The 24220-nt window shown below is 41.4% G+C and overlaps 1 protein-coding gene across 1 annotated transcript in view; it reads right to left on the bottom strand.

Annotated features, from left to right (window-relative positions):
- MINDY2 (MINDY lysine 48 deubiquitinase 2) overlaps nucleotides 1–24220 on the bottom strand; it is a 100702-nt gene that overhangs the window by 35958 nt on the left and 40524 nt on the right. The window contains 6 exon segments of the mRNA XM_014453394.2: nucleotides 1684–1748; nucleotides 11065–11122; nucleotides 23634–23982; nucleotides 23984–24009; nucleotides 24011–24058; nucleotides 24061–24219. Coding sequence (XP_014308880.2) covers nucleotides 1684–1748; nucleotides 11065–11122; nucleotides 23634–23982; nucleotides 23984–24009; nucleotides 24011–24058; nucleotides 24061–24219 — 705 coding nt within the window.

Genomic DNA, 24220 nt, shown 5'->3' on the forward strand with positions numbered 1-24220 from the left:
GACTTAAATGTAAGTAGTGAAACCATAAAAATCCTAGAAGAAACCATAGGCAGCAAAATCTCAGACATTTCACATAGCAATATGTTTACTGATACATCTCCTATGAAAAGGGGAACTAAGGAGAAAACAAACAAATGGGATACATCAAAATAAAAAGCTTCTGCACAGCAAAAGAAACCATCAACAAAACAAAAAGAGAGCCCACTGTATGGGAGAACATATTTGGCAATCATACATCTGATAAGGGGTTAATATCCAAAATATATAAGGAACTCATACAACTTAACAAAGGGAAGAAAAAAAATCCAATTAAAAAATGGCCAAAGGAAAACCAAGATGGCGGCATAGGTAAACACCAGAGTTTGCTGCCTCGAACAACCACTTCAAAAATACAACTAAAAGACGGAATGGACATCAACCAGAACCACAGGAAGGCTGGCTGAGGAGGGACTCTTCAACTAGAAGGAAAAACAACAGTATTAGGAGGCTTAGAGGAGGCGCAGTGTGGAAAATTTAAAGGTACGGTGGTGCGGCGGTGCGCGCGCAAAGCGGGCTGGTGGCTGAGGTCGCGGTTGTCGTTTTCAGTCGGGAGTGAGTCTCAGACACTGGGCTACAGATCCGGGCGAGTCTCTAGGGACCCAGACTCAAACGGGAGAAGCGGGACTGTCTGGCTACGGTCCCTACGAGGTTTGCAGCGGTTGCGGGGACAGAGAGGCAGAGCCCCTGGAGACGGACTGAGAGCGGCCATAGCTGCTCCCTCCCCCCGCCCTGTTGAGCCCGCCCCGCCCAAACCCTGCGCAGAGCCATTTGCCAATCGCCTCAGGCAAAGGCTGGACTAGCGCCTCCCCAGAGGCCTGAAGTTTTCCCACAGCTGATTCCTACAGCCAGTCGGCCTGGTGGTCAAATCCCTCTAGTGTTAACTACAACAATTAAGGCTTGGCTAGAACAAGAGAGAGAGAGAGAGAGAGAGAGAGAGAGAGAGAGAGAGAGAGAAACATCGATGCCTGCAACCGAGGTATGTGCCCTTGACCAGAATTGAACCCGTGACTCTTTAGTCTATGGGCCTATGCTCAATCCACTGAGCCAAACTGGCTAGGGCCATATAAAAATATTTTAAAAATCTACTTGTAGTCATTTAAAAAACTGTCATAGAAACACACAAATACAATGTTGCCTTGTGTAAGCAAAACTGGGAAAAATATGCTCTTAGTTTACATTACAATTTCTGGTAAAAAGGGTTTAATTAGGAAGGTTACAGCTCTGCATTTGTCTTCCTAAAATTTAGGCTTGACCATTTCTGCTCACATAAAATAGAACATATTACATCATATTGTGGAACATTAAACACTAGCTTACACTTAGCAATATCAGCTTGATACATTACTACTCTCAAAGCTAATGGTAAAGTTTTTGTTTCAAAGTTGTAACAAACAGTATCTAACAACTGCTTACTTTAAATAACATGAGGAAAGATGAATCAAAGACAAAATCACTTGAAAATCAACTTTGCAAAGAAAATACCAGGTTACCATTCTACGTAGGCCTGTAGAATAATATCTATGTTTCATTCTATATAGCATATATATTCATATAAAACAGAGATTGGCCATTGATAGAGATCAATGAATACATCCTTAAGTTAAAAATTACATATTTTAATATAATAAAAATTGTTTATATTACCTGTTCATAATTTAAACGTTGAATTTCTGAAATTTCTTTTGGCTTTGCATCAAGCATGTAATCTCCTGTAAAAAGAAATTGTGAAATTGCCTTTAAAAAAGATTAGATTTAAATTTTAAATTACAGCAATAAGTGACATATAAAATTAACCACCTAATTCTAATCAGAGAAAATTGATATTAGTCTCACATATATATATTTTTAATCATCACCTGAGGATATGTCCATTGATTTTAGAGAGAGAGGAGAGAAACATCAAAGTAAGAGAGAAACATCAATCAGCCCCCACACCCTGGATGCACCCCAACCATGGATCAAACCCAATGCCACAACCTAGTTATGTGCCCTGACCGGGAATTGAACCCGCAACCCTTCAGTTTCTGGGACAACTCTCCAACCAAGCCACACTGGCCAGGGTAGTCTCATATATTTTTTTCAATTACATACTCTAATGCTTTTGAGCTTTCTCTTTCTTCCAGTTTATAATATATTTGAGCATCTTTCCATGTTGCTACAATAAAGCTCTAAATGGCTGTACCAAGTTTCACTGTTATTAATAACATAACTATTACCCCATTACCTTTCCAAGAATGGGTGTTATCAGTCTTCTAAATGTTTGCGCCATTCTGAGAAGTAAACAAAAATTTTTTGCATTTAAAAAATTGATATATTTTATATATGTATTTTTATTTGGTATCACCTATTTAATATATATATGACTTTTGGTATATGTGGCACCTTTTAAATATATGTAGCTCCATTTTAACATCTGCAGTGCCTTATCTATGTTTTGTCTTTTTAATTATGTATTAACTATATATACTCCTTTTCTTTTAATTGCCTGCCTACACAAGTATTATTTCTTATTACTGAACTGTAAAAGCTCTTTTTCAATTAGAGAAATTAGAACATTTATTATTATACATGTGGTAAATATTTCCCCCCCATATTGGCTTCTAACTTTATGGTTATGCTTTTTTGTCTATTTTTTGTGTGATACAGAAATATTTAATTTAATATAGTCAAATTCTTCTTGGTTGGATGTCATGTGTAGAAAGATCTTCAAATCTTAAAAGTATAAAAACATCCCTGGCCAGTGTGGCTCAGTTGGTTGGAGAAGTCATCCCATATACCAGAGGATGGTGGGTTTGATTCCCAGTCAGGGCACATAACCAGGTTGTGCATGTGAGGATGGCAGTCGATGTTTGTTTCTCACATCAATGTTTCTCTCTCTCTCTCTCTCTCTCCCCTACTTCCTCTCTCTAAAATCAATTTTTAAAAAATATAGAAACATGCACATATGCCTTCTTCATATAACTTTATCTTTTTTAATGTTTAAATCTTTAATTTATCTGGTATTTATTTTGATATAAACAGTTATATATAACACCAGCTTCTCACCTAGCCTCCCAAATCACTAACAATTTGATGAAATTTTTTATAATACAACCTTTATTTTCTAATTCAAAATAAACTTCTAAAGACTGCATCAAGTATTCTCTTAAGCTTTCCAACTCTGCTAAAAAAAACTCCTACGAACATTAATATATTATTTGTAGTTTTTTTCCCCAAAATATATTTTATTGATTTAAGAGAAGAAGGGAGAGGGATAGGTAAAGCATCAATGATGAGAAAGAATCATCAATCGGCTGCCTCCTGCACACCCCCCACTAGGGATCAAGCCCACAACCTGGGCATGTACTCTGACTAGGAATCGAACTGTGACCTCCTGGTTCATAGGTCAACACTCAACCACTGAGCTACAATGGCCATGCTATTATTTGTACTTTTAATTAGAACTTAGGATAGGAAAATCTAGGTGGGTGTGGGTAGAAGGGGTCAATGGGAAAAAGGGGGACATCTATCTATAATAATAAAAGTGTAATATGCTAATTAGACTGAACAGCTGAACAACCTTTCGGACCTCATTCCGGATGTCCTTCTGGACAAAGCCGTGGGGTCAGGGACTGAGGCAGATGCTGTTAGGGGTGATCGGGCAGGCAGGTGAGCAGTTGGGGGCAATCAGGCAGGCAGGCAGAGGGGTTAGGGGTGATGAGGCAGGCAGAGTGGTTAGGGGCGATGAGGCAGGCAGGCAAGTGGTTAGGGGCGATCAGGCAGGCAGGCGAGCAGTTAGGAGCCAGCAGTCCCGGATTGCGAGAAGGATGTCTGACTGAACTGGCAGTCGGACATCCCCCGAGGGGTCCCGGATTGTGAGAGGGTGCAGGCTGGGCTGAGGGACCTCCCTCCCCCTGTGCACGAATTTCGTGCACCGGGCTTCTAGTATTTTTAATAATAGACGTTTAAAAAAACAAAATAAATAAAAAGATAGCAAAATTTAGGAAAGATTTTATTCTGCATAGATATAAGAACTCCAAAAGCACTAAACAAATTGATTTTCAGAGATATATAAGCAAGTCTATGTAACAAATATTTCTGAGTCCATATAATATATGGCACATATAATATATGGCACACATACATATATATTTGAGAACATAATTGCTATACTTGTATCCTATATTTCATTTGATAGAAGAATCAGATATTTTTATTTATTATTATTATCATTTTTATTGATTTCAGAGAGGAAGGGAAAGGGAGAGAAAGGTAGAAACATCAAATGATGAGAGAGAATCATTGATCGGCTGACTCCTGCACGCCCCTACTGGGGATTAAGCCTGCAACCCGGGCATGTGCCCGTGATCGGAATTGAACCCAGGACCTTTTAGTCCACAGGCCGACGCTCTATCCTCTGAGCTAAATAGGCTAGGGTGAAGAATCAGATATTTTTAAAAGGCAGAGTTTGACACTGTCTGGTTGCTCAATGGTTAGAGCATTGGCCTGCACACTGAAGGGTCTAGTCAAAGGCATGTACATGGGTTGTGGGTTTACTCCCTGCCCCTGGTCAGGGCATGTGTTGCAGGCAGCCAGTAGCAACCAGTCTCTCTCACATCGATGTTTCCCCCCCTCTCTCTCTTCCCCTCCCTCCCTCCCTTCACTCTCTCTTAAAAGAAATGGAAAAAATATCTTCCAGGTGAGGATTAACAAAACAAAACAAAACAAAAAAAGGCAGAGTTTGAGTTTTTAAGGGAACATCTTTCAGTTTTAGACACCTAAATAAATCTTCTCTCAAGAGTGCTATTTTGTCTAGCTTTTCTAACCTTTATCATCTGAAACTGGTCAACAATATTATTTGAGTCAATAACTATTTATTCAGCTCTTCCCGAAAGCAGCCAGAGGTGACCTCTGAAAATAGTTTGCTATTTACTTGACCCAGAAAGCCCCACAAAATCATGCACATCAAGATGTTCAAATGTTCATGTTCACTTTAAGAACACTTGTGAAACTGCCCAGGTATACATATTCAAAAAGCCACCAAGTATTTAAAGGATGTCACTTTACAGAAGTAATACATGCCATTCCGTCATTACAATGGTGGAGTTGGTAGATGTGCCCAGACCAAACAGTGGGGTTGGACACAGGGTTGGTGGCCCAAAAAGAGTGAATTTTTGCTGCACATGCTTAAAAATGCAGAGAACAATAATGACTTAGGGTTTAGATGTAAATTCTCTGGTCATTGAACACATTCAGGTGCACAAAATTCCCAAGATGCAACATAGAATTTACAGAGCTCATGGGTGAATTAACCCATACTTCAGCCCTCTCTACCACATTGAGATGATCCTTACTGAAAAAGAGCAGACTGTTCCCAAAATAGAAAAGGAGGTTGCACAGAAGAAAAAGATATCCCATAAGAAACAAAAATTTATGGCCTCATCCCTGGCCTGTATGCTGTGTGGCTCAGTTGGTTGAACTGTCCTCCCAGGCACTGAGAGGTCACCAATTTGATTCCTGTTGCTGGCACATGCCCTGGTTACAGGCTGAATCCCCGGTAGGGGGCATACAGGAGGCAGCCAATCGATGTTTCTTTCTCTCTCTCAATAAAAAACATATTAAAAAAAAGAAAGAAAAGAAAACCAAACCTATGGCCCAGGAATAAATTCAGCATATAATAAATACAAATAAAGTAAAAAAAAAAGCAAAGAAAGCAAAATTATTTATTGAGAGTCTACTATATGTCTAGTAATGGGTAAAAACAAATATTAGGAAATACATGGTTCTCTTTAAAAACAATAATTTGCCCTAGCTGGTTTGGCTCAGTGGATAGAGTGTCAGTCTGTGTACTGAAGGGTCCCGGGTTCGATTCCAGTCAAGGGCACATACCTGGGTTGTGGGCTCGATCCCCAGTAGGGGGCATGGAGGAGGCAGCCGATCAATGATTCTCAACATTGATGCTTCTACCTCCCTCTCCCTCTCACTTCCTCTCTAAAATCAATAAAAATATATTTAAAAAAAAACACCCCAAAACAATAATTTGGTTGGGCAAACAACATATGGGGAACAGAATAAGATAATGATAAAGTATAATATAGTTAAAATGTAATAAGTGCCAACTTATGTTAGTCTAATCATCACACAAACTATTTCAGATGAGTAAAGTTACAACATAAATTCCAATTTGCATTATACTTTTTTATACATTATCTTTCTATCCATTTTCTACCTTCCACCCACACTTCTTCCTCACCTTATTTTATTAGACCTCCTAGCATTTCCTGGATATTCTAGCTTGTCTTGTTCTTTTCTTTATGCCAAAGCTCTCCAACAAGCCTTGTCCATGTATGGCCCTGCTCTACTATTCTAGTAAGAAATTTCCAAATTAAAATTCACTCCTCATCTAACCTATGCCAATCAAAATTCCCATTCCCTTGTGGTTTCTCAGCTAGGTGCTAGAAAAGCAATTAATGGTTTCTCTTATAATCTTTCTACAAGTGTTTGCTTATTAACTCAAAAGTGTCTCTGGTTTCTCTAAAGAACTGGAGTAATCTCAAGAGGAAAAAAATCAAATAGTTTAGAAAATTAAACAATTTGCCCTAGCAGGATTGGCCCTGAATAAAGTTTACTTTTGGTGAGGCAAATTCTTCAGAATCTCTTTTCTCATACCACTCTTGCTCACTTTCCCCCACCTCCCATTAGGATATTGCTTTCACACTGCTCTTAGTTGCTGATTCCCCCTCACCCAAAACTTTCAAATACCCCAGATCTAGATATTTCTTCATTAATGTTTCTTTTTCCCTATTAAAAATTTCTACCCTATGACCTGTTTCCTCAAAGCTTTGCTAGCTAACATTTAAGTGATATTAATATTCCAAATGTCCTCCCTGCTTTTACCACTCTCTACTTGCTTTTGTCTGCATACTTTCTGAGACAAAATGAGCTCTGTTACATTCCTATTGGCTGTATATGAGGATTTCGTTTTCTCTTGTACTCACTCCAAGCCTGTTTTCATCCCATGCACTTACATGTCAAGGTTATCAATCGCCTCCTTATGGCTCAGTCAATGGTCAAAGTTTAAGTCTTCTTCCTGCTAGAACTACTCGCAGCATTTGATCCAGCTAATATCTCACTCTTCATTGAAGGTTTGCAGGCTAACGCTCTAACTACTGAGCAAACCAGCCAGGGCCCTAAGTTCTATTTCAACATCACAGCCAGATAATTCTTATTAAACTCAAAGTCCTATCATGTCATTTCTCTATTCAAAATTCTCTAATGGCTTCCCAGCTTACTCCCAGCTAAAGTCAACATTGTTATAATAGTCTACAGAGCCCTAAATGATCCGGCCCTATTATTTTTCTCTCATTTCCTACTACTTCCCCTTTACACACTACTTGGCAGTCATACTGGCTGCTCAAAAGCATCAAACATATTTTAGCCTACCCCTTAAATATAATTTAGAAATCACAAAGTCTAAGAATCACTAAGCTAAACTAAAAGAGGTATAAATAGATATTTTATTTCTAGATATCTAGGTATTCAAAGTAATCTACCCTTATCTATGATGTTCTCTAGCCAGTAAATATCCTATGTAATAAAAGGCTAATATGCAAATTGACCAAATGGCAAAATGACCGGTCGCTATGATGCACACTGACCACCAGGGGGCAGGACGCTCAACGCAGGAGCTGCCCCTTGGTGGTGAGTGTACTCCCACAGGGGGAGCGCTGCTCGTCCAGAAGGCGGGCTCACAGCGATGGCAGGAGCCTCTCTCACTTCTGCAGCAGCGTTAAGGACCCCTCAGGGAATGTGCGACTCCCGGCTTAGGCCTGCTCCTAAGCCAGCAGTCAGACATCCCCCCAAGGGGTCCTGGACTGCAAGAGGGTGCAGGCTGGGCTGAGGGACCCCCCCACCCCCCAGGGCCTCTAGTAATGAAATAATATTACTTACACAAAGAAAAGGGTCTTCCAAAAGCTGTAATCTCAATTACTTCACTAACCCTAAATCTCACAAAAAACCAGTTAGCTAGTTTTCTGGAATGATAAAGACAAAGTAATCAGCTGACAATTTTTTTAAAAAATAAAAATTTACTAAAAAAATTGTGAGAATATGGATTAAGATTTCAATTTGGTAATCGTATCCTATATAATAAAAGGCTAATATGCAAATCGACCAAATGGTGGAACGACCGGTCGCTATGACCCACACTGACCACTAGGGGGCAGACGCTCAATGCAGGAGCTGTCCCCTGGTGGTCAGAGCGCTCCCACAGGGGGAGCATTGCTCAGCCAGAAGCCGGGCTCACAGCTGATGAGTGCAGCAGTGGTGGCGGGAACCTCTCCCGCCTCCACGGCAGTCAGACATCCCCCAAGAGCTGCCAGACAGCGAGAGGGTGCAGGCCGGGATGAGGGACCCCTCCCCCACTGAGTGCATGAATTTTGTGCACCGGGCCTCTAGTAAATATATAAACTTTTCTTTGTTAAACCAGAAAATATCTCAGTGTGATATACAACTACCTACTCTGTAAACAAGTTCTACTCAATGCAGCTGGTCTGTAAACTGTGTATTGATGGTCTGTTTTGAAATAAGAGGCTTGCATTAAGAATGCAATTCAATACACTACTTCCTTCACCAAGAAAATTTTGCTATGAAAAAGTTTCAGATGCCCTAACCGGTTTGGCTCAGTGGATAGAGCGTCGGCCTGCGGACTCAAGGGTCCCAGGTTCGATTCTGGCCAAGGGCATGTACCTTGGTTGCGGGCACATCCCCAGTAGGGAGTGTGCAGGAGGCAGCTGCAGCTGATCAATGTTTCTCTCTCATCCATGTTTCTGACTCTCTATTCCTCTCCCTTCTTCTCTGTAAAAAATCAATAAAATATATTAAAAAAAAAAAGTTTCAGATGAACTAAACAGTGTGCTTACTCCTGTAAATGTTTTACATACTGGCACAAGCCCCTAACTCACTGCATACTAATAGCTAACATTTCATAAACTGGCACATGTCCATGAATCATACTTTGGGTATCACTGCTCTAAATCACCTCCTGGGTCTTTATTCAAGGCTAATCAGTATTTTTAAATTTTATTTTTTTATATTTTTATTGATTTCAGAGAGGAAGGGAGAGGAGAAAGAGATAGAAACATCAATGATGTGAGAGAATCATTGATCGGCTGCCTCCCACATGCCCCCTACTGGGGACCGAGCCACAACCTGGGCATGTGCCCTTGACCCTTCAGTCCACAGGCCAATGCTCTATCCACTGAGCCAAACCAGCTAGGGCGTAATCAGTATTTTTTTAAAAACAGTTTCTATATGCAATATCAGAGTTTCTGTGCTACTTCTCATTGTGCAACTTATTGGAATTAATATACATCTTGTGTTTTCTAAATGTTGTTCAGTCTCATAAATATTACAGAATTTTAATCCTGGTCAGAAAGAAGGCTTTAACATCCAAGAAGAATGACATATTGATAAAAAATTCTAATTAAGAGATTAAAAATTATAATTTTAAAATAGATTATATAATAGCACTTCTGGAACATGAGATTTGATAACATGTTTTTTTAATATGTTTTTACTTTATTTTATTTACTAGAGGCCTGGTGCACAAAAATTTGTGCACTTGGGGGGGTCCCTCAGCCTGGCCCGTGCCCTCTCGCAGTCTAGGATCCCTCGGGGGATGTCCACGTTGACTTAGGCCCGCTCCCCGGGGGATTGGCCTAAGCTGGCGGATAGACATCCCTCTGGCAGCCCAGGAGCCCTCTGGGAATGTCCACTTGCCAGCGGGGACCAGGCCTAAGCTGCAGTCGGACATCCTTACCGCTGCTGAGGAGGCGGGAGAGGCTCCCGCCATCACTGCTGTGCTGGCAGCTGTCAGCCTGGCTTGTGGCTGAGCAGAGCTCCCTCTGTGGGAGCGCACTGACCACCAGGGGGCAGCTCCTGCAATGAGCGTCTGCCCCCTGGTGGTCAGTGTGTGTCATAGTGACCAGTCATTCCCAGTCGTTCTGCTGTTAGGGTCAATTTGCATATTACCCTTTTATTATATGCCTGGTGCATGGGTGGGGGCCGGCTGGTTTGCCCTGAATGGTGTCCTGGATTAGGGTGGGGGTCCCGCTGGGTGCCTGGCCAGCCTGGGTGAGGGGCTGAGGGCTGTTTTCAGACTAGCCACACCCCCTTCAGGGAGGGGGGTCCTGCTGCGGTGCCTGGCCAGCCTGGGTGAGTGGCTGATGGCTGTTTACAGGCTGGTCAAGACCCCCAGCAGGGACCCTCACCTCTTGAGGGTGTGGCCAGCCTGGGTGAGGGGCTGATGGCTGTTTGCAGGCTGCCAAACCCCCCAGTGGAGACCCTCAGCCCATGAGGGTGTGGCCAGCCTGGGTGAGGGGCTGATAGCTGTTTGCAGGCTGGCCACAACCCCTTCAGCGTGGGGGTCCCCGCTGGAGTGCCTGGCCAGCCTGGGTGAGGGGCTGATGGCTGTTTGCAGGCTGGCCACGGCCCCCAGCCACCCAAGCTCCCAGTGGAGGCTGGCTGGAAGCAGATATCTGGGATTTGTCTACTATAATTGAAACTTTTTTGCCTTTTGCGGAGGCCACAGCCAGCCAGAGCAGGCAGGAAGCTTGGCTCCCTCCATCGCTGGGGCAACCAAGCCTCCTGCTTGCTCCAGCTCCGTGGCTGCCGGCCGCCACCTTGGTTGGGTTAATTTGCATACAGTCGCTCTGATTGGCGGGGGGCGTGGCTTGGGGGCGTAGCGAAGGTACGGTCAATTTGCATGTTTCTCTTTTATTAGATTAGATTTCAAAGAGGAGAAGGAGAAAGAGATAGCAACATCAATGATGAAAGAAAACCATTGATCGGCTGCCTCCTGACGCCCCCTACTGGGGCTTGAGCCTGCAACCTGGGCAGGTGCCCTGACCGGAAATGGAATCATGACCTCCCAGTTCATGGGTCAACGCTAAACCACTGAGCCACACTGACCAGACTTAGTAACATATTAGCTTTGAACACTTTGTTTTAAAAGAGATATAAGATCATCCACTTTTCAACACTAACCTAAATATTCCATCAGCTGTTCAGCAGTTATGATTTCCATCATCGGTGGAAGTTTCACCTGAAAAACAAAGTATTTTTTTCTATAAAATCAAATGTTTTAGGTGATTAAAGTGTTTCTTTGTCATAAATACATGTATGTACCTATATGTATCTACTATTTGTATACATTAACATTCACATTAAAATCTTGATAGTGAATCTTTATAAAGCATAATAGTCAATCCTATAACAATAAAATTTACAAAATGATATAAGGTCTCATAGACATTGAGATGTCCTTTTCCAACGCCTAGTGCTCTGCCTTTCACCATCCACCATGATTGTCATTAGGCACCTATAACAATGTCCTGCATGATAAAAAAAGGCAGTTCAAGAGCAGGAAAAGGCATCAAACATGTTGTGATAGGTGACTCACTGAGCAGTTTTACTGAAGACAGGCTTAAATACAGTTCAATATCCCATTACTTCAGTCTATGCTGGCCATTTTTTATTGTTGAATGGCTAACATGAATACAGTATGAAAGTACTAGTCACACACTGAAGAATTCAGACTGTATTATTCCACTTGTAAAGTTTAAAAACAGGTTAAATTAAGTTATATTGTTTAGAGCTGCATACTTGGTGATAAAACTACAAAGAAAAGTAAGGAAATGGATACTACAAAAATCAGGATTATGGTTAGCCCTAGGGATAAGAGAAGTGATAGTTGGAAAGGAGCCTATTAGACATTTCTGGGGTACTGGTAATGCTGTATTTCTTTCTTTTTTTTAAATATATTTTATTAATTTTTTACAGAGAGGAAAGGAGAGGGATAGAGAGTTAGAAACATCAATGAGAGAGAAACATCTTTCAGCTGTCTCCTACCCACCTTCTACTGGCGATGTGCCCACAACCAAGGTACATGCCCTTGACCAAAATTGAACCTGGGGCCCTTCAGTCCACAGGCCGATGCTCTATCCACTGAGCAAAACCGGTTAGGGCAATGCTCTATTTCTTGACTTGCACGGTAGTTCTGCTGATGTTTGCTTTGCAATAAATTGTTAAACTGGACATTTCTGTTTTATGTACTTTTCTTATTATATTCCACAATAAAAAAGTTAAAATTAGATACATATTTAAGTTTCTAAAGCTAATTCAGCTGCAACACATCAGTCTAAATTAATTTTTAAAATGAACTGGCATGAGTTACACAGATATTACAGCTAATAATTATAAATATTTTAGGTGACTTATTCAAAAGCATACTCTGTGGTATATTCATAGGAAAAAATAAATAGTGTAGGATGGAAATTCAACCAAAGTAATTAACATATCAATGATAAGAGAAGAACTGCATAATTTAAAATTGTTCAGAATTATTTTCTACTCAACCAAGGAAATAATTTAAATCAGAAATTTCTCCAAATCCCCCAAGTGTTGAAAAAGGTTCTCTGGGTGTTCAAGTTACCAAATATGGTAATAGCATGCCACAAATTTTTGTTTGTTTGTTTTAATCAATGAATAAAATAGGTCTTATAAAAGATCCCTGTAACATCGAACAATGTGAGAACCTCTGAGAGCATGATAGTTGATGCTTATGATTTATGCATCCAGTGCATTTATTACTCAGTGAACCCAAGAGATTCCATGGAGGTTTTGATCATTGCTCAATTCTAATTATTTTCATGTTCTGTTTCAAAAAAATTATAATACTTTTTTAAAAATATATATTTTATTGATTTTTTACAGAGAGGAAGGGAAAGGGAGAGGAATAGAGAGAAACATCGATGAGAGAGAAACATCGATTTGGCTGCCTCTTGCACACTCCCTACTGGGGATGTGCCCGCAACCAAGGTGCATGCCCTTGACCGGAATCGAACCCAGGACCCTTCAGTCCGCAGGCGGACGCTCTATCCACTGAGCCAAACCGGTTAGGGCAATACTTTCTTTTTTTTTTTTTTTTTTTAAATGTTCTATTTCTTTTTTTTTTTTTTCAATATATTTTATTGATTTTTTACAGAGAGGAAGGGAGAGAGATAGAGAGTTAGAAACATCGATGAGAGAGAAACATCGATCAGCTGCCTCCTGCACACCCCCCACTAGGGATGTGCCCGCAACCAAGGTACATGCCCTTGACTGGAATCGAACCCGGGACCCTTCAGTCCGCAGGCTGACGCTCTATCCACTGAGCCAAACCGGTTAGGGCAATACTTTCTTTTTTTTTTTTTTTTTTTTTTAGCTGTTTTAGGTTTATAAAAAAATTGAGCAGAAATTATGGAGAGTTCCCATATATGGTATGTTTTTAAACTGAAACTTATTGGCAAATTATGGTCCCTGCTTGTTTTTCTAAATAAAGTTTTATTAAAACATGATTTATGTATTGTCTGGCTGCTTTTGCACTATAGTAGCAGAGTTGAATCTTGGCAAAAGGGACCATATTAGCCCACAAAGCCTAAAATATTTGCTATCTGGCCCTTTACAAGAAAGTTTACTGATCCCTGCTTTAGGTGATTTTAACTGAAGGCTATAGGTGCCTTCAGTATTGCTTTTGGATGTCTGATATTTAAACCAGTAGTTTATATTCACTGTGATGTTCATATCTGAACAACTATCAGGCCAATCTGAAAGACCATTACACCAAGCAATGTTTCTTAAACAAAATAAGACCTATATATTATTTTATTCCAGATATATTCGCTACTGAAATATATTCACCAGAAAAATTCCATAAACGAAGCTTATCCTCTGCTTTGGTTAATGTAGTAGTCCTACTATAAAATTATCAAGATAAGAAACAAAGGCACTAACAAGTATATGTATTTGGGAAATACATTCTATAAACAAATTTCTGAAAACAGATAATTTCAGGGTTCAGCCTTGGAATTTCCAAATAATTGCCTATCATGGGTTTCTTCAAACATTTGAAATAGAAAATGACAATCTGTATATTGATTTTAGAAGACAACAAATACACAAATATTTTAACTGACTTATTCACAAGCATCCTCAGTGGTATATTCATTTTCTGAATCTTAGCCAATAAAATATCCTGGATGTTCATTAAAACTAGAAATGAAAGAGCTAATAGTGAAGAAAAATACCTGCCTCTCACTAACAACTAACATTTTGGAGCTATCAACAGATCTTAATTTTTTTTATCCACAAAATGGTATTCCTGAAAGCTTGCTTTTCTTTTTGCTTTCCTCTACCACAATTACCTTAAAAGCCAGTGCCAAGGTTTTAATAATAATCCTAAGACTGAAGGGCTGCGGGTTCGATTCTGGGTACCTCGGGCCTCGGCTGCAGGCTGGATCCTCGCCCAGTTGGGGCTTGTGCAGGAAGCAGCCAATTGATGCGTGTCTCTCTCTGTCTCTCCCCCACACCTCCACTCAATGGAAAATAAAAATAAATGGAAAAATATCCTCAGGTGAGGATTAACAACAACAGCAACAAAAACATATTTAAAAAAGGAAATTGCCGAAACTGGTTTGGCTCAGTGGATAGAGCGTCGGCCTGCGGACTGAAAGGTCCCAGGTTCGATTCCGGTCAAGGGCATGTACCTTGGTTGCGGGCACATCCCCAGTGGGGAGTGTGCAGGAGGCAGCTGATCGATGTTTCTAACTCTCTATCTCTCTCCCTTCCTCTCCGTAAAAAATCAATAAAATATATTTAAAAAAAAAAAAAAAGGAAATTAGCTCTTAGGTAATCTGGCAAATAGCTCCCTCAAGTTTGTAGCATGTTTTGATCTAGTTCCTGTTTTTTTGTTTTTTTGTGTGTTTTTTTTTTTGGGGGGGGGAGCCGGATTGTGAGGGTGAGGGGTGAAGAATGGTGGTGTCTTTTTTTCCTATTTTTCTTCAACCTTAAGCTCTTTTTGTTTTTTTACCAAAATAAGAATCAAATGTATTAATTCTTATTTTATGATTTCTAGGACTAATGTCTGGAAAAACTGTGGTATGCAGTTAGACAGACCTGAGCAGAGCAAGGAGGATGGGCCAAGTACAGAAGGTCACCAGGGTGGAATGCTGGGAACCAATTCCAGCATGTCATAATTTCAAGAGTTTCATCAAAAGGTTGATGAAACTTGGGGACTCAACAGGGTTGAGTCACACATGTAGTCACCTGTTGGGAATGGCTAAAGGCATTTCCCCAACTGAATAGGAAACTGATTGTGGCTGCCAGACAGTTAAAGGGCATCTTAATCTACATGTTATTGCCTCCTACTGGCCAAACACCTGAACAGCAGTAAGCTATTCCCCAAACTGACAATGCTTCTGTACCCTTTGAAGTGTATTATCTCCACCTTGCCTCAGGACAAATTGTGTTAATAAAAGCAAGGGTCCTAGACAAGGAGGGCCTCTTCAGTTCCTTTAGCTGAAGGTCCTCTGACCCCCAATGCCTTTCAAAATTATATCTCGTCTCCGGACTCTTTATTAGTCTCTGGATTCCTATGTCATCTACGCGCAGCCTTTTCCAGATTCCTGAACCCTTCTTGATGCTGGGACATGAACCCCGACAGTGGAAAGCCCTGGGTGCCTAGCAAAGGACAATTGTAGGGTGGGACCTAGCCTCCAGGGTGACCTTACTTCCCTAGCATGTCGCTGATCTTGCGGTTTGGACCCATTGACCTTTCCTCCCTAGAGATAACATCTAGGCTTCAGTTGTATTTCAGTTCCAGACCCAGAAGAACAATAAAAGCAGCCATAGCTGCATAGAATAATGACCACTGGCGCTGACCAATCAATCAATGGAGACCATAACCCTAAAAGGACATACCTGGAAAGCTGCTGACACTTCCCCTGGGACCTCCCCTAAAATCTCCACCCTTAAAAACCCTTAGGAAGGATGCAGAGCACTCTCCTTCCCCTTTCCCCTTTTATCCCTCCAGGTGGTTACCATTGCCTTCCTCACTTCTAAGCTCCAAGTCCTTCCTTTACCTCTACCACTTGTTTTCTATGCCCATTTCTTCTAGGAATAACTTTTCTACCTCTGTGACTTACCAAATAAATGTTCTATTATAATTTGAATCTTGGCTCTGAATTCTTTCCTAGCCAGATCTCAAATACCAAGGTTGCTGAACCCAGGTCTGGTTTGACCCCATAGGTCAAACATCTGGTTCCCTTCCCTGCCTACAACAAAACCAGTTTAATGTAAAAAATGCCTTGCTTCAGAACCCTGGTGTTCCTCTCTTGACTCCCTTTATTATATTAATACCGTCATAAACAAAAATATTAAGGCAGAAACATTAAAAAATGTCTCATAATGTAAAATTTAAATTATATGCAACCCCAGGTGGTGTGGCTCAGTGGCTGAGAGTCAATCTATGAACCAGGAGGTCGCTGAGTGGATTCCTGGTCAGGGCACATGCCTGGGTTTCGAGTTCCAACCCTAGTAGGGAGCATGGAGTAGGCAGCCAATCAATGATTTTCTCTCAGCATTGATGTCTCTATCTTTCTCTCCCTCTCCCTTCCTCTCTGAAATCATTAGAAATATATTTTTTTAATTGTATGAAAAAGTAGAAAAATAAAAGCATAATGGCCCAGCCAGCATTGCTCAGTAGCTGAGTATAAGCCTATGAACTAGAAGGTCGAGGTTTGATTCCTAGTCAGGGCACATGCCCAGGGTTGTAGGCTTGATCCCCAGTGTGGGGCGTGGAGGAGGCAGCCAATGAATGAGTCTATCTCATCATTGATGTTTCTATCTCACTCTCCCTCTGTCTGCCTCTCTGAAATCAATAAAAGTATATATTTTTAAAAAGCATAATGAATTCAGCTTTCAACATTTATAAAATAAGGCCAATATCATCAGAAATAAATTTTATATTTTATATATCTTCTAACTTGTTGATTTTTATAATTAATTAATTAGTCTAATTATATGGGATACAACCCTCAAATATACCTATAAATGGCATCGGGTTTGTTTTTATTTTTAAAATATATTTTTATTGATATCAGAGAGGAAGTGAGAGGAGAGACAGAAACATCAATGATGAGAGAGAATCACTGATTGGCTGCCTCCTGCACGTCGCCCCACTGGGGACCGAGCCTGCAACCTAAGCATGTGCCCCAACCAGAAATCGAACTGTGACCTCCTGGTTTATAGGTCGTGGCTCAACCAAATATAGCCTAAAGAAGCAAATTGAAAGTGTATTCCAAGACATAAATTTGAGTAAGTTACCTGATATCAGTTAAAAAGATGTAGAAATTTGAGCTTGAGCAACTTAATGAATAGCTTTCCTTCTTTCTTGATTTGTTGGAATATCATAGCTCAACTATTTTACAGATTATGAATAATAACCTACCTACTCTCCACCAGTCCAAAGATAATTTTAATTAAAACTCCATTTCTAACTCAGTACTTAACCCTGTTTGATCATTTTAACTGTCATCTCTCATCCAGAACCACAGCATTTACTTCCTTTGAATCACTGAAATCCTCCCAATATGTTCAGTTTATTGATTTTCTCATTATTTCATACTCAAAAAAGAGATGATCAACGATTTCACTTTCAACTCTAATTCCACTGACTCACCATGAATCAACCCTTTAAAAGCCCAATCCCTGATAACCCTAACTAGCCATTCTTCCTGCTCCTATATCCAGGTATAAGAGAACTATTGGGAGGTGAGGGGCGGGGGGGCGGGGGGGATAACAATAAAGCAAAACTGATATACTAAAAGTTTTTAAAGAATACCCTAATTTATTCATTGCTACTCATGTCTTCCTACTTATGCCTCAAATTCCTAGGCATAATCTCCTAGGTTAGAATTTAATGTACTTTTCTCATACCAACCCCTCATGCTTTACAACCTCTTTCCTCCTTAATTACTTACAAGTTTGATAGTTATTTCTGAAGAGGTCAACTGTTATTCTGCCAAAATGGAAAATGAGACCTCAATTTCCATCTGTCTATCTTAACATAATCTTGTCTCTGTATGTATCTGCCTTGTCCCATTCCTTTCATTACTTCAGAAAATAAGATTGTTCTTCCTCCAAAGAGAACTTTACCACCTATTCTGAAATGTCTGTATTATCACTTTTCAGCAACCTTGTTGTCCTCACACCTGTCTTTTTGGCAAAATATTTCCTATTCAACCAGCTACTTGATGCTGTTATATTTGACAATACCTACTTCTTTTTTAAATATATATATTTTTAATTCCAGAGAGAAATGGAGAGGGAGAAATAGAAAATAGAAACATCAATGATGAGAGAAAATCATTGATCGGCTGCCTTCTGCATGCCCCACAATGGGGATGGAGCCCACAACTGGGGCTTGTGCCCTGACTGGGAATCGAGCCGTTACCTCCTGGTTCATAGGTTAATGCTCAACCACTGAGCTACGCCGGCTGGCCAGGCATAACCACTTCTTTATTACAGCTTCTCTCTCAGAGGATTATCATGACATTTTCTTATTTTTAGTTTATGCCCTCTCTCCCTTAATGCTTAGCATTCCCTTCTCCCCACCAAGTTTAATCTTTATTCCTGTTTTCTCTGTGTCTACTGAAAAATGGGATGGAAAGGAGAGTGGGGAAATAGAGGGAAGATAGAGAAGATGTTTATGCTGGCAATTTGTAGCTCCTCACATATATTGAGGTGGAAAAAAGTTGACAACTATTGCTCACCACTCTCATTTATTCTTATAGTTATCATACTTACTTACACCTACGTAATGTTTCCCTAATTCAATTTTTTCTATAATTTTCCCCTCTTTCCTGACCCAGTCCATATTTCTAGAGGCATAATGAACATTTATATTTTTTTCAGACATTTCCAACCTGACATGATCTAACTTTGACATCAACTTTCCCACCTAAAACACCTTCTCTATCTTTTGAATGGCCCAAGAAATCTCCATTGCCCAGATTAGAAAAAGTGGTGCCATCTTCTTCATTTCCTTTATCCAGGTAGTGATCATCATTTAGACCGTGACATCAAAGAGAAGGGGCAAAGAATTTCCCATCCAAAAGAGCTATCCTTATCAATTCTTCCTGCTACACTCACTACAGTCTTACCTCTCATCTAATCTCAAGCAAAAAGACCCCTTTCACCATGTCATTCCTCTGTCTAGTAATTTATAACAACTCCCTAATATCAGCTATATACATTGAGTGGCCAGATTATTATGACCACCTGACGTTTGTAGGCAAATTAGCTATAATTTCGCGCTGAAGTTGCTAGAGGGCCAGACCATTATAAATAGGGAAGCAGGTTGTTTACCACAACAGAAGTGATTTTTTTCTGAAGATATGGGTAAACAATGCGATTTAACAGCCTTTGAACATGGGATATCTCTATATATAAAAGCCTAAGCGACCGAACGACCAATCGACAGGTTGCTATGACTGGCACTGACCACCAGGGGACAGATGCCCAAGGCACAGGATCGGGCTCCCTCCTGTCTGGATTGGGCCTGTGGGGATCGGGCTGAACCCGGCTCTCCAACATCCCCCAAGGGATCCTGGATTGCAAGAGGGTGCAGGCCAGGCTGAGGGACCCCACCAGTGCATGAATCCGTGCAATGTGGAGAGGTTGAAGGAAACGTAAAATTTTCATGCCTAAAATTTCACTAATTGATCCTCAAAAACAAACTCCAACACCTTCTATCTATAATAATAAAAGCATAATATGCAAATCGACCAAACTACTTAACAGCAGAACGACCATCTAGATGACCATCTAGATGACCTTCCGGACGACCACACTATGACACACATTGGTGCCAGGCCAGCCAAGGTGGGTGTGATGCCATTGGTCTGGGGTCGGAGGGCCCTGCCATCCCCCACAATCGCCCCACAGAGGAAGGCCCAGGCCACCCTCTGCCCAAAGATCAATCAAGGAGCCCTGGTCAGGTGGGCAGGGCCTCCCTGTGGGCAGTGATCAATCGCCTCAAAGAGGGAGGCCCAGGCTACCCGACTGGCAGCTGCACTGTGGCGGGTGGGTAGGGCCTCCCTTTGTGGGACGATTGATCTGGGCCCCTCCGGCCCCCCCATAGATCGCCCACAAATGGAGGCCCAGGCCAGTCAAGCGATCGCACCCTATGCCTGTCACCATAGAGGGAGGCTACCGGTGGCAGGGGACGGGGGCAGCATCCCACAGATGGCAAGCAGTGGCAGCAACGGGGGCGGGGCTATCTGCTGGCAACTGGGGGAAGTAAAGCCCAAATAGGCCAGGCCTAAGGACCCTACCAGAGGGGTCCCGGATTGTGAGAGGGTGCAGGCCAGGCTGATCCCCCCGTGCACAAATTTTGTGCATCGGGTCTCTAGTATATATATATATATACCATAGAAAGTTTAAACACACCCAGTGATGGTGATGGTCCTCTGAAATCTGAAACCTACCTTCATACCCTATTTACTATTTTTCTTTACTATAGCATTTTGGTCTTAGAACCCTCTACAGTCCTAAAATTTTTGAGGTCCTCAAAGAACTATATGGGTTACATCTATCAATACTTACCATACTGAAAATGAAAACTGAGAAAAGTTTTAAACACAATACACAAGCACACATTCTACTAACTGTCAGAGCAATGTCATCACACATCATGCAGGCTGGAAAACTCCACTGACACTTGTGAATGAGAATGAAAAGGCAAATAGCATCTTAGTATTATTATTAAAATATTTTTTGCCTCTAGAACCCCTGGCTCACTTTAAGAACACTGCTCTATCTAACCTTAATTCTTTTAACCTGTCTCCCTATCAACCATTGAGAATTACTGATTTGTAACTTTTGTGTGCAGTAATAGCCTAGTCAGCGGTTCTCAACCTGTGGGTCGCGACCCCTTTGGTGGTTGAACGACCCTTTCACAGGTGTCGCCTAAGACCATCCTGCATATCAGATATTTACAGTATGATTCATAACAGTAGCAACATTACAGTTATGAAGTAGCAACGAAAATAATTTTATGGTTGGGTCACAACATGAGGAACTGTATTTAAAGGGCCAGAAGGTTGAGAACCACTGGCCTAGAGGCAGAGAGAAGACTAAGAACCAAAGGTTTATAAAATAATCTTCAAATTCATTAACGTGCCTGCAATTTAATTTTATTTCCTGCTATTGCATTTTTCCCCTCCTCCACCGTACTCCCCAAATAGAACAAACCTTTCTCTGCTTCAGTATCTTTGAATACAATATTCCCTCTGTGTGGAAGACCTTCTCTCACTCATCCTTCGGACCCAATTCACAGGTTATCACTTCTTTGAAGCTTTCTATTAACACATCCCATTCCCAATTACCCCTTTTTCTTTAATTCCATAGCATATTTAGAACTTCTCACAATGCACCGTAATTACTGTTCATAAGTCTGTCTCTCCACTAATAGAGACTTATATGAGAGCAGACTTGCATCTTTTTTTTATTTTTATTTTTGGTTAATCCTCACCCGGGGATATTTTTCCATTGATTTTTAGGGAGAGTGGAAGAGAGAGGGGAAGACAGAGAGAAACACTGATGTGAGAGAAACACATAGATTGGTTGCCTCCTGCATGAGCCCTGACCAGGAGCTGGGCCCAGGAGGAGCCTGCAACCCTTGTATGTGCCCCTGACCAGAATCAAGCCCAGGACCCTATGGTCCACAGGCCGACACTCTATCCACTGAGCCAAACCAGCTAGGGCCAGACTTGCGTCGTATTGGTCTTTCTATTTCTAGTACCTCTCATAGTGGGAACCCAAACATTTGATCATTCACTTGAAATCATGTCTTTCAGAGTCAGTTCAGCCTGGCCAGTGTGGCTCAGTGGTTGAGCATCGACCTATGAAGCAGGAGGTCATGGTTCGATTCCTGGTTAGGCACATAACCAAGTTGGGTTGTGGGCTTGATCCCCAGTGGGGGTTTGTGCAGGAAGTAGCCAATCAATGATTCTCTCTCATTATTGATGTTTCTATCTCTCTCTCCCTCTCTGAAATCAATTAAAAATACATTTAAAAGAGTCAGTTCAATGCTCATCTATCCCCAAATATTCCATAGTATTTTTTTCCTTCCTCTGAACTTTTGCAGTACTACATAGAAATTAAGGGAAAAAAATGAAGTTTAAAGGAAACTGTTATAACCTTCCTACAAAAAGACTGGGAATTCCGGACCACAGGATCAAGTCCAATTCCCTACTCTGCATCAAGGGCCTGCATCAAGTGGCTCTTCTTTACCTTTCAATTTTATTTTCTATTATTCTCCAATATGAACTGACCACCCCTGTCATCCAACACACTCTCTCTCTCTCTCTCTCTCTCTCTCTCTCTCCATTCTATTTTTTCCCCATGTGTTTACACTCTTCTCTTTCCCAGGAATTCCATTTCCTTGTTAAATTCTACTTTTCCTTAAAAGCTTGGTTCAAGACCCAAAGATTCCAGGAAGCTCTCTGGGACTATGCCAGACCATAGGAAAATTTCCCCTTTTGAGATATCCAATGTATTTCAATCTGTTTCCTATAACCTAGTATTTATAGTGTATGGTCTTGCATTGCTCTTTGATAATTTCAAGTAAGTCAATGCTGCAACCCCAATACCTTTAAGAGCAGGCACAGTTTTCATTTAAAACATTCAAGTGCCAGGATGTACCAGATACTGGTAAGATTTCTATTCTTATTTCTTTTGCATCAAACCTTTCTAGTAACAGGGAGACGAAGGCATATAATAAATACCATAGTATTTATTCCCTTAACTTGATTTACGCCTTAACTGGCCAGAACACCCCAGGTTATTTTTTTCTAGGGAACATGTTATCTAGACATAATTATCAATTTGAAAATAAAATATGCTGAGATGTATCTTCTCAGCACCTTAAAACTGCAAGCTCAGATATGATACTCTATTTATAGGTAACTCACTCTGAGTCTTCAATATGCTTACTTTTGAAGGTCCTCCCTTTTATGTTCCTTTACCTTGAATATACCTTTTCTTATTTTAGTTGTTACAATTTTAGCTCCCTTAACACATTCTGATGCATGGTTACTGGGGATAATGCCAAACTATTTAAGAAGAGCCAAAGAGGAGGCAAGTAAAAATCATGCATAAATTTAAAATATAATCTTTGAAAACCAAGAAGTTGTGGCAATTGGGTCTCAGACCAATACTTTTCCTTAAATGGAATTTAAGGGGCCACATCTTCCCTATCACCATTTCCTTTGAGTATCCACACCCAAATGGAACAAGCATTAGTTGGAAAATAGACTGAACATAACCATTAGAACTTGGTCCCTGACATCATGGATTGATAATAACTTCTGAAAACCATTTTCCCCTATTATTTGCTCTTTTACATATGTGATAAAGTCAGTAAGAAGAAATAAATAAAAAATATAGTTTAAAAATAATCGTAGGACTTAGGATGTTCTAAGCCCTGGTTTTTTGTGAGCATATCAATCACAACTGAATGTTAAATTCCTATTTAAGTGAGACCTGAGGTTCCCAGCAATTCTTCCTGATAGACGTATAATTCGGAGGCCCCGAATGAATCTCATGTAAATAAGAAAAGGGAACTGATGAATGAGGAAAGAAAGGAGGAAGCCATTCGCTGATCTGCAGCATCTCCCCTACCCCGTTTCCCTCCTCCCCAAAAGCTGTAGGAAATAGGAAGCTACAGCATGTACCTTCCAGGCCAGAAGCAAAACATTGAGGATGGCCAGCAAAGGGCAGGGTCCGTTCTCATTCTGGGTGATGATGGGTGTGTGCTCTTCCTTCCACTGGATCCACTTGATGTGATAGACAGATTGTCCCGGGAAGCGTTCCTTGGAGGCCGCGAGCACCTGAGCTGCCTCCCCCTCCTCCTCCTCCTCCCCTCTGCACAGGGGCACAGCCCCGGGCAACACCGCCGCGGCACCCCTCTTTCCCTCTCCCTCTCCTTCCTCCTCCTCCTCCGGGACCCTGCTCCTCAGCTCTTTCTCCATAATTAAATCCGAAGTTACTGGGAAAGAATGAAGGTAAAAGAACGATTCCGAAGTCCAGGCTCGGCGATTCCCCGGCAGGGGCTCGGGTCGCTGCAACTGCTGCTGAGGCCGCCCGGCGCTGCTGGGCTCCCTCGGAGCCCGAGGCCGCTACCTCGGGCTGGCAGGTGCCTGCGGGATCAGGCCCGGCGCCCGCGTCTCCGGCGGCACCCAACCCCTGGCCCGCTCCCCCCTCGGCCGTCTCCGGGGAGGCGGTCACCTTCGGCTGCCCTCTCAGAGGCACCTTCTGGGCA

This window comes from Myotis lucifugus, unplaced genomic scaffold, assembly GCF_000147115.1.
Source record: "Myotis lucifugus unplaced genomic scaffold, Myoluc2.0 scaffold_23, whole genome shotgun sequence".
NCBI lineage: Eukaryota > Metazoa > Chordata > Mammalia > Chiroptera > Vespertilionidae > Myotis > Myotis lucifugus.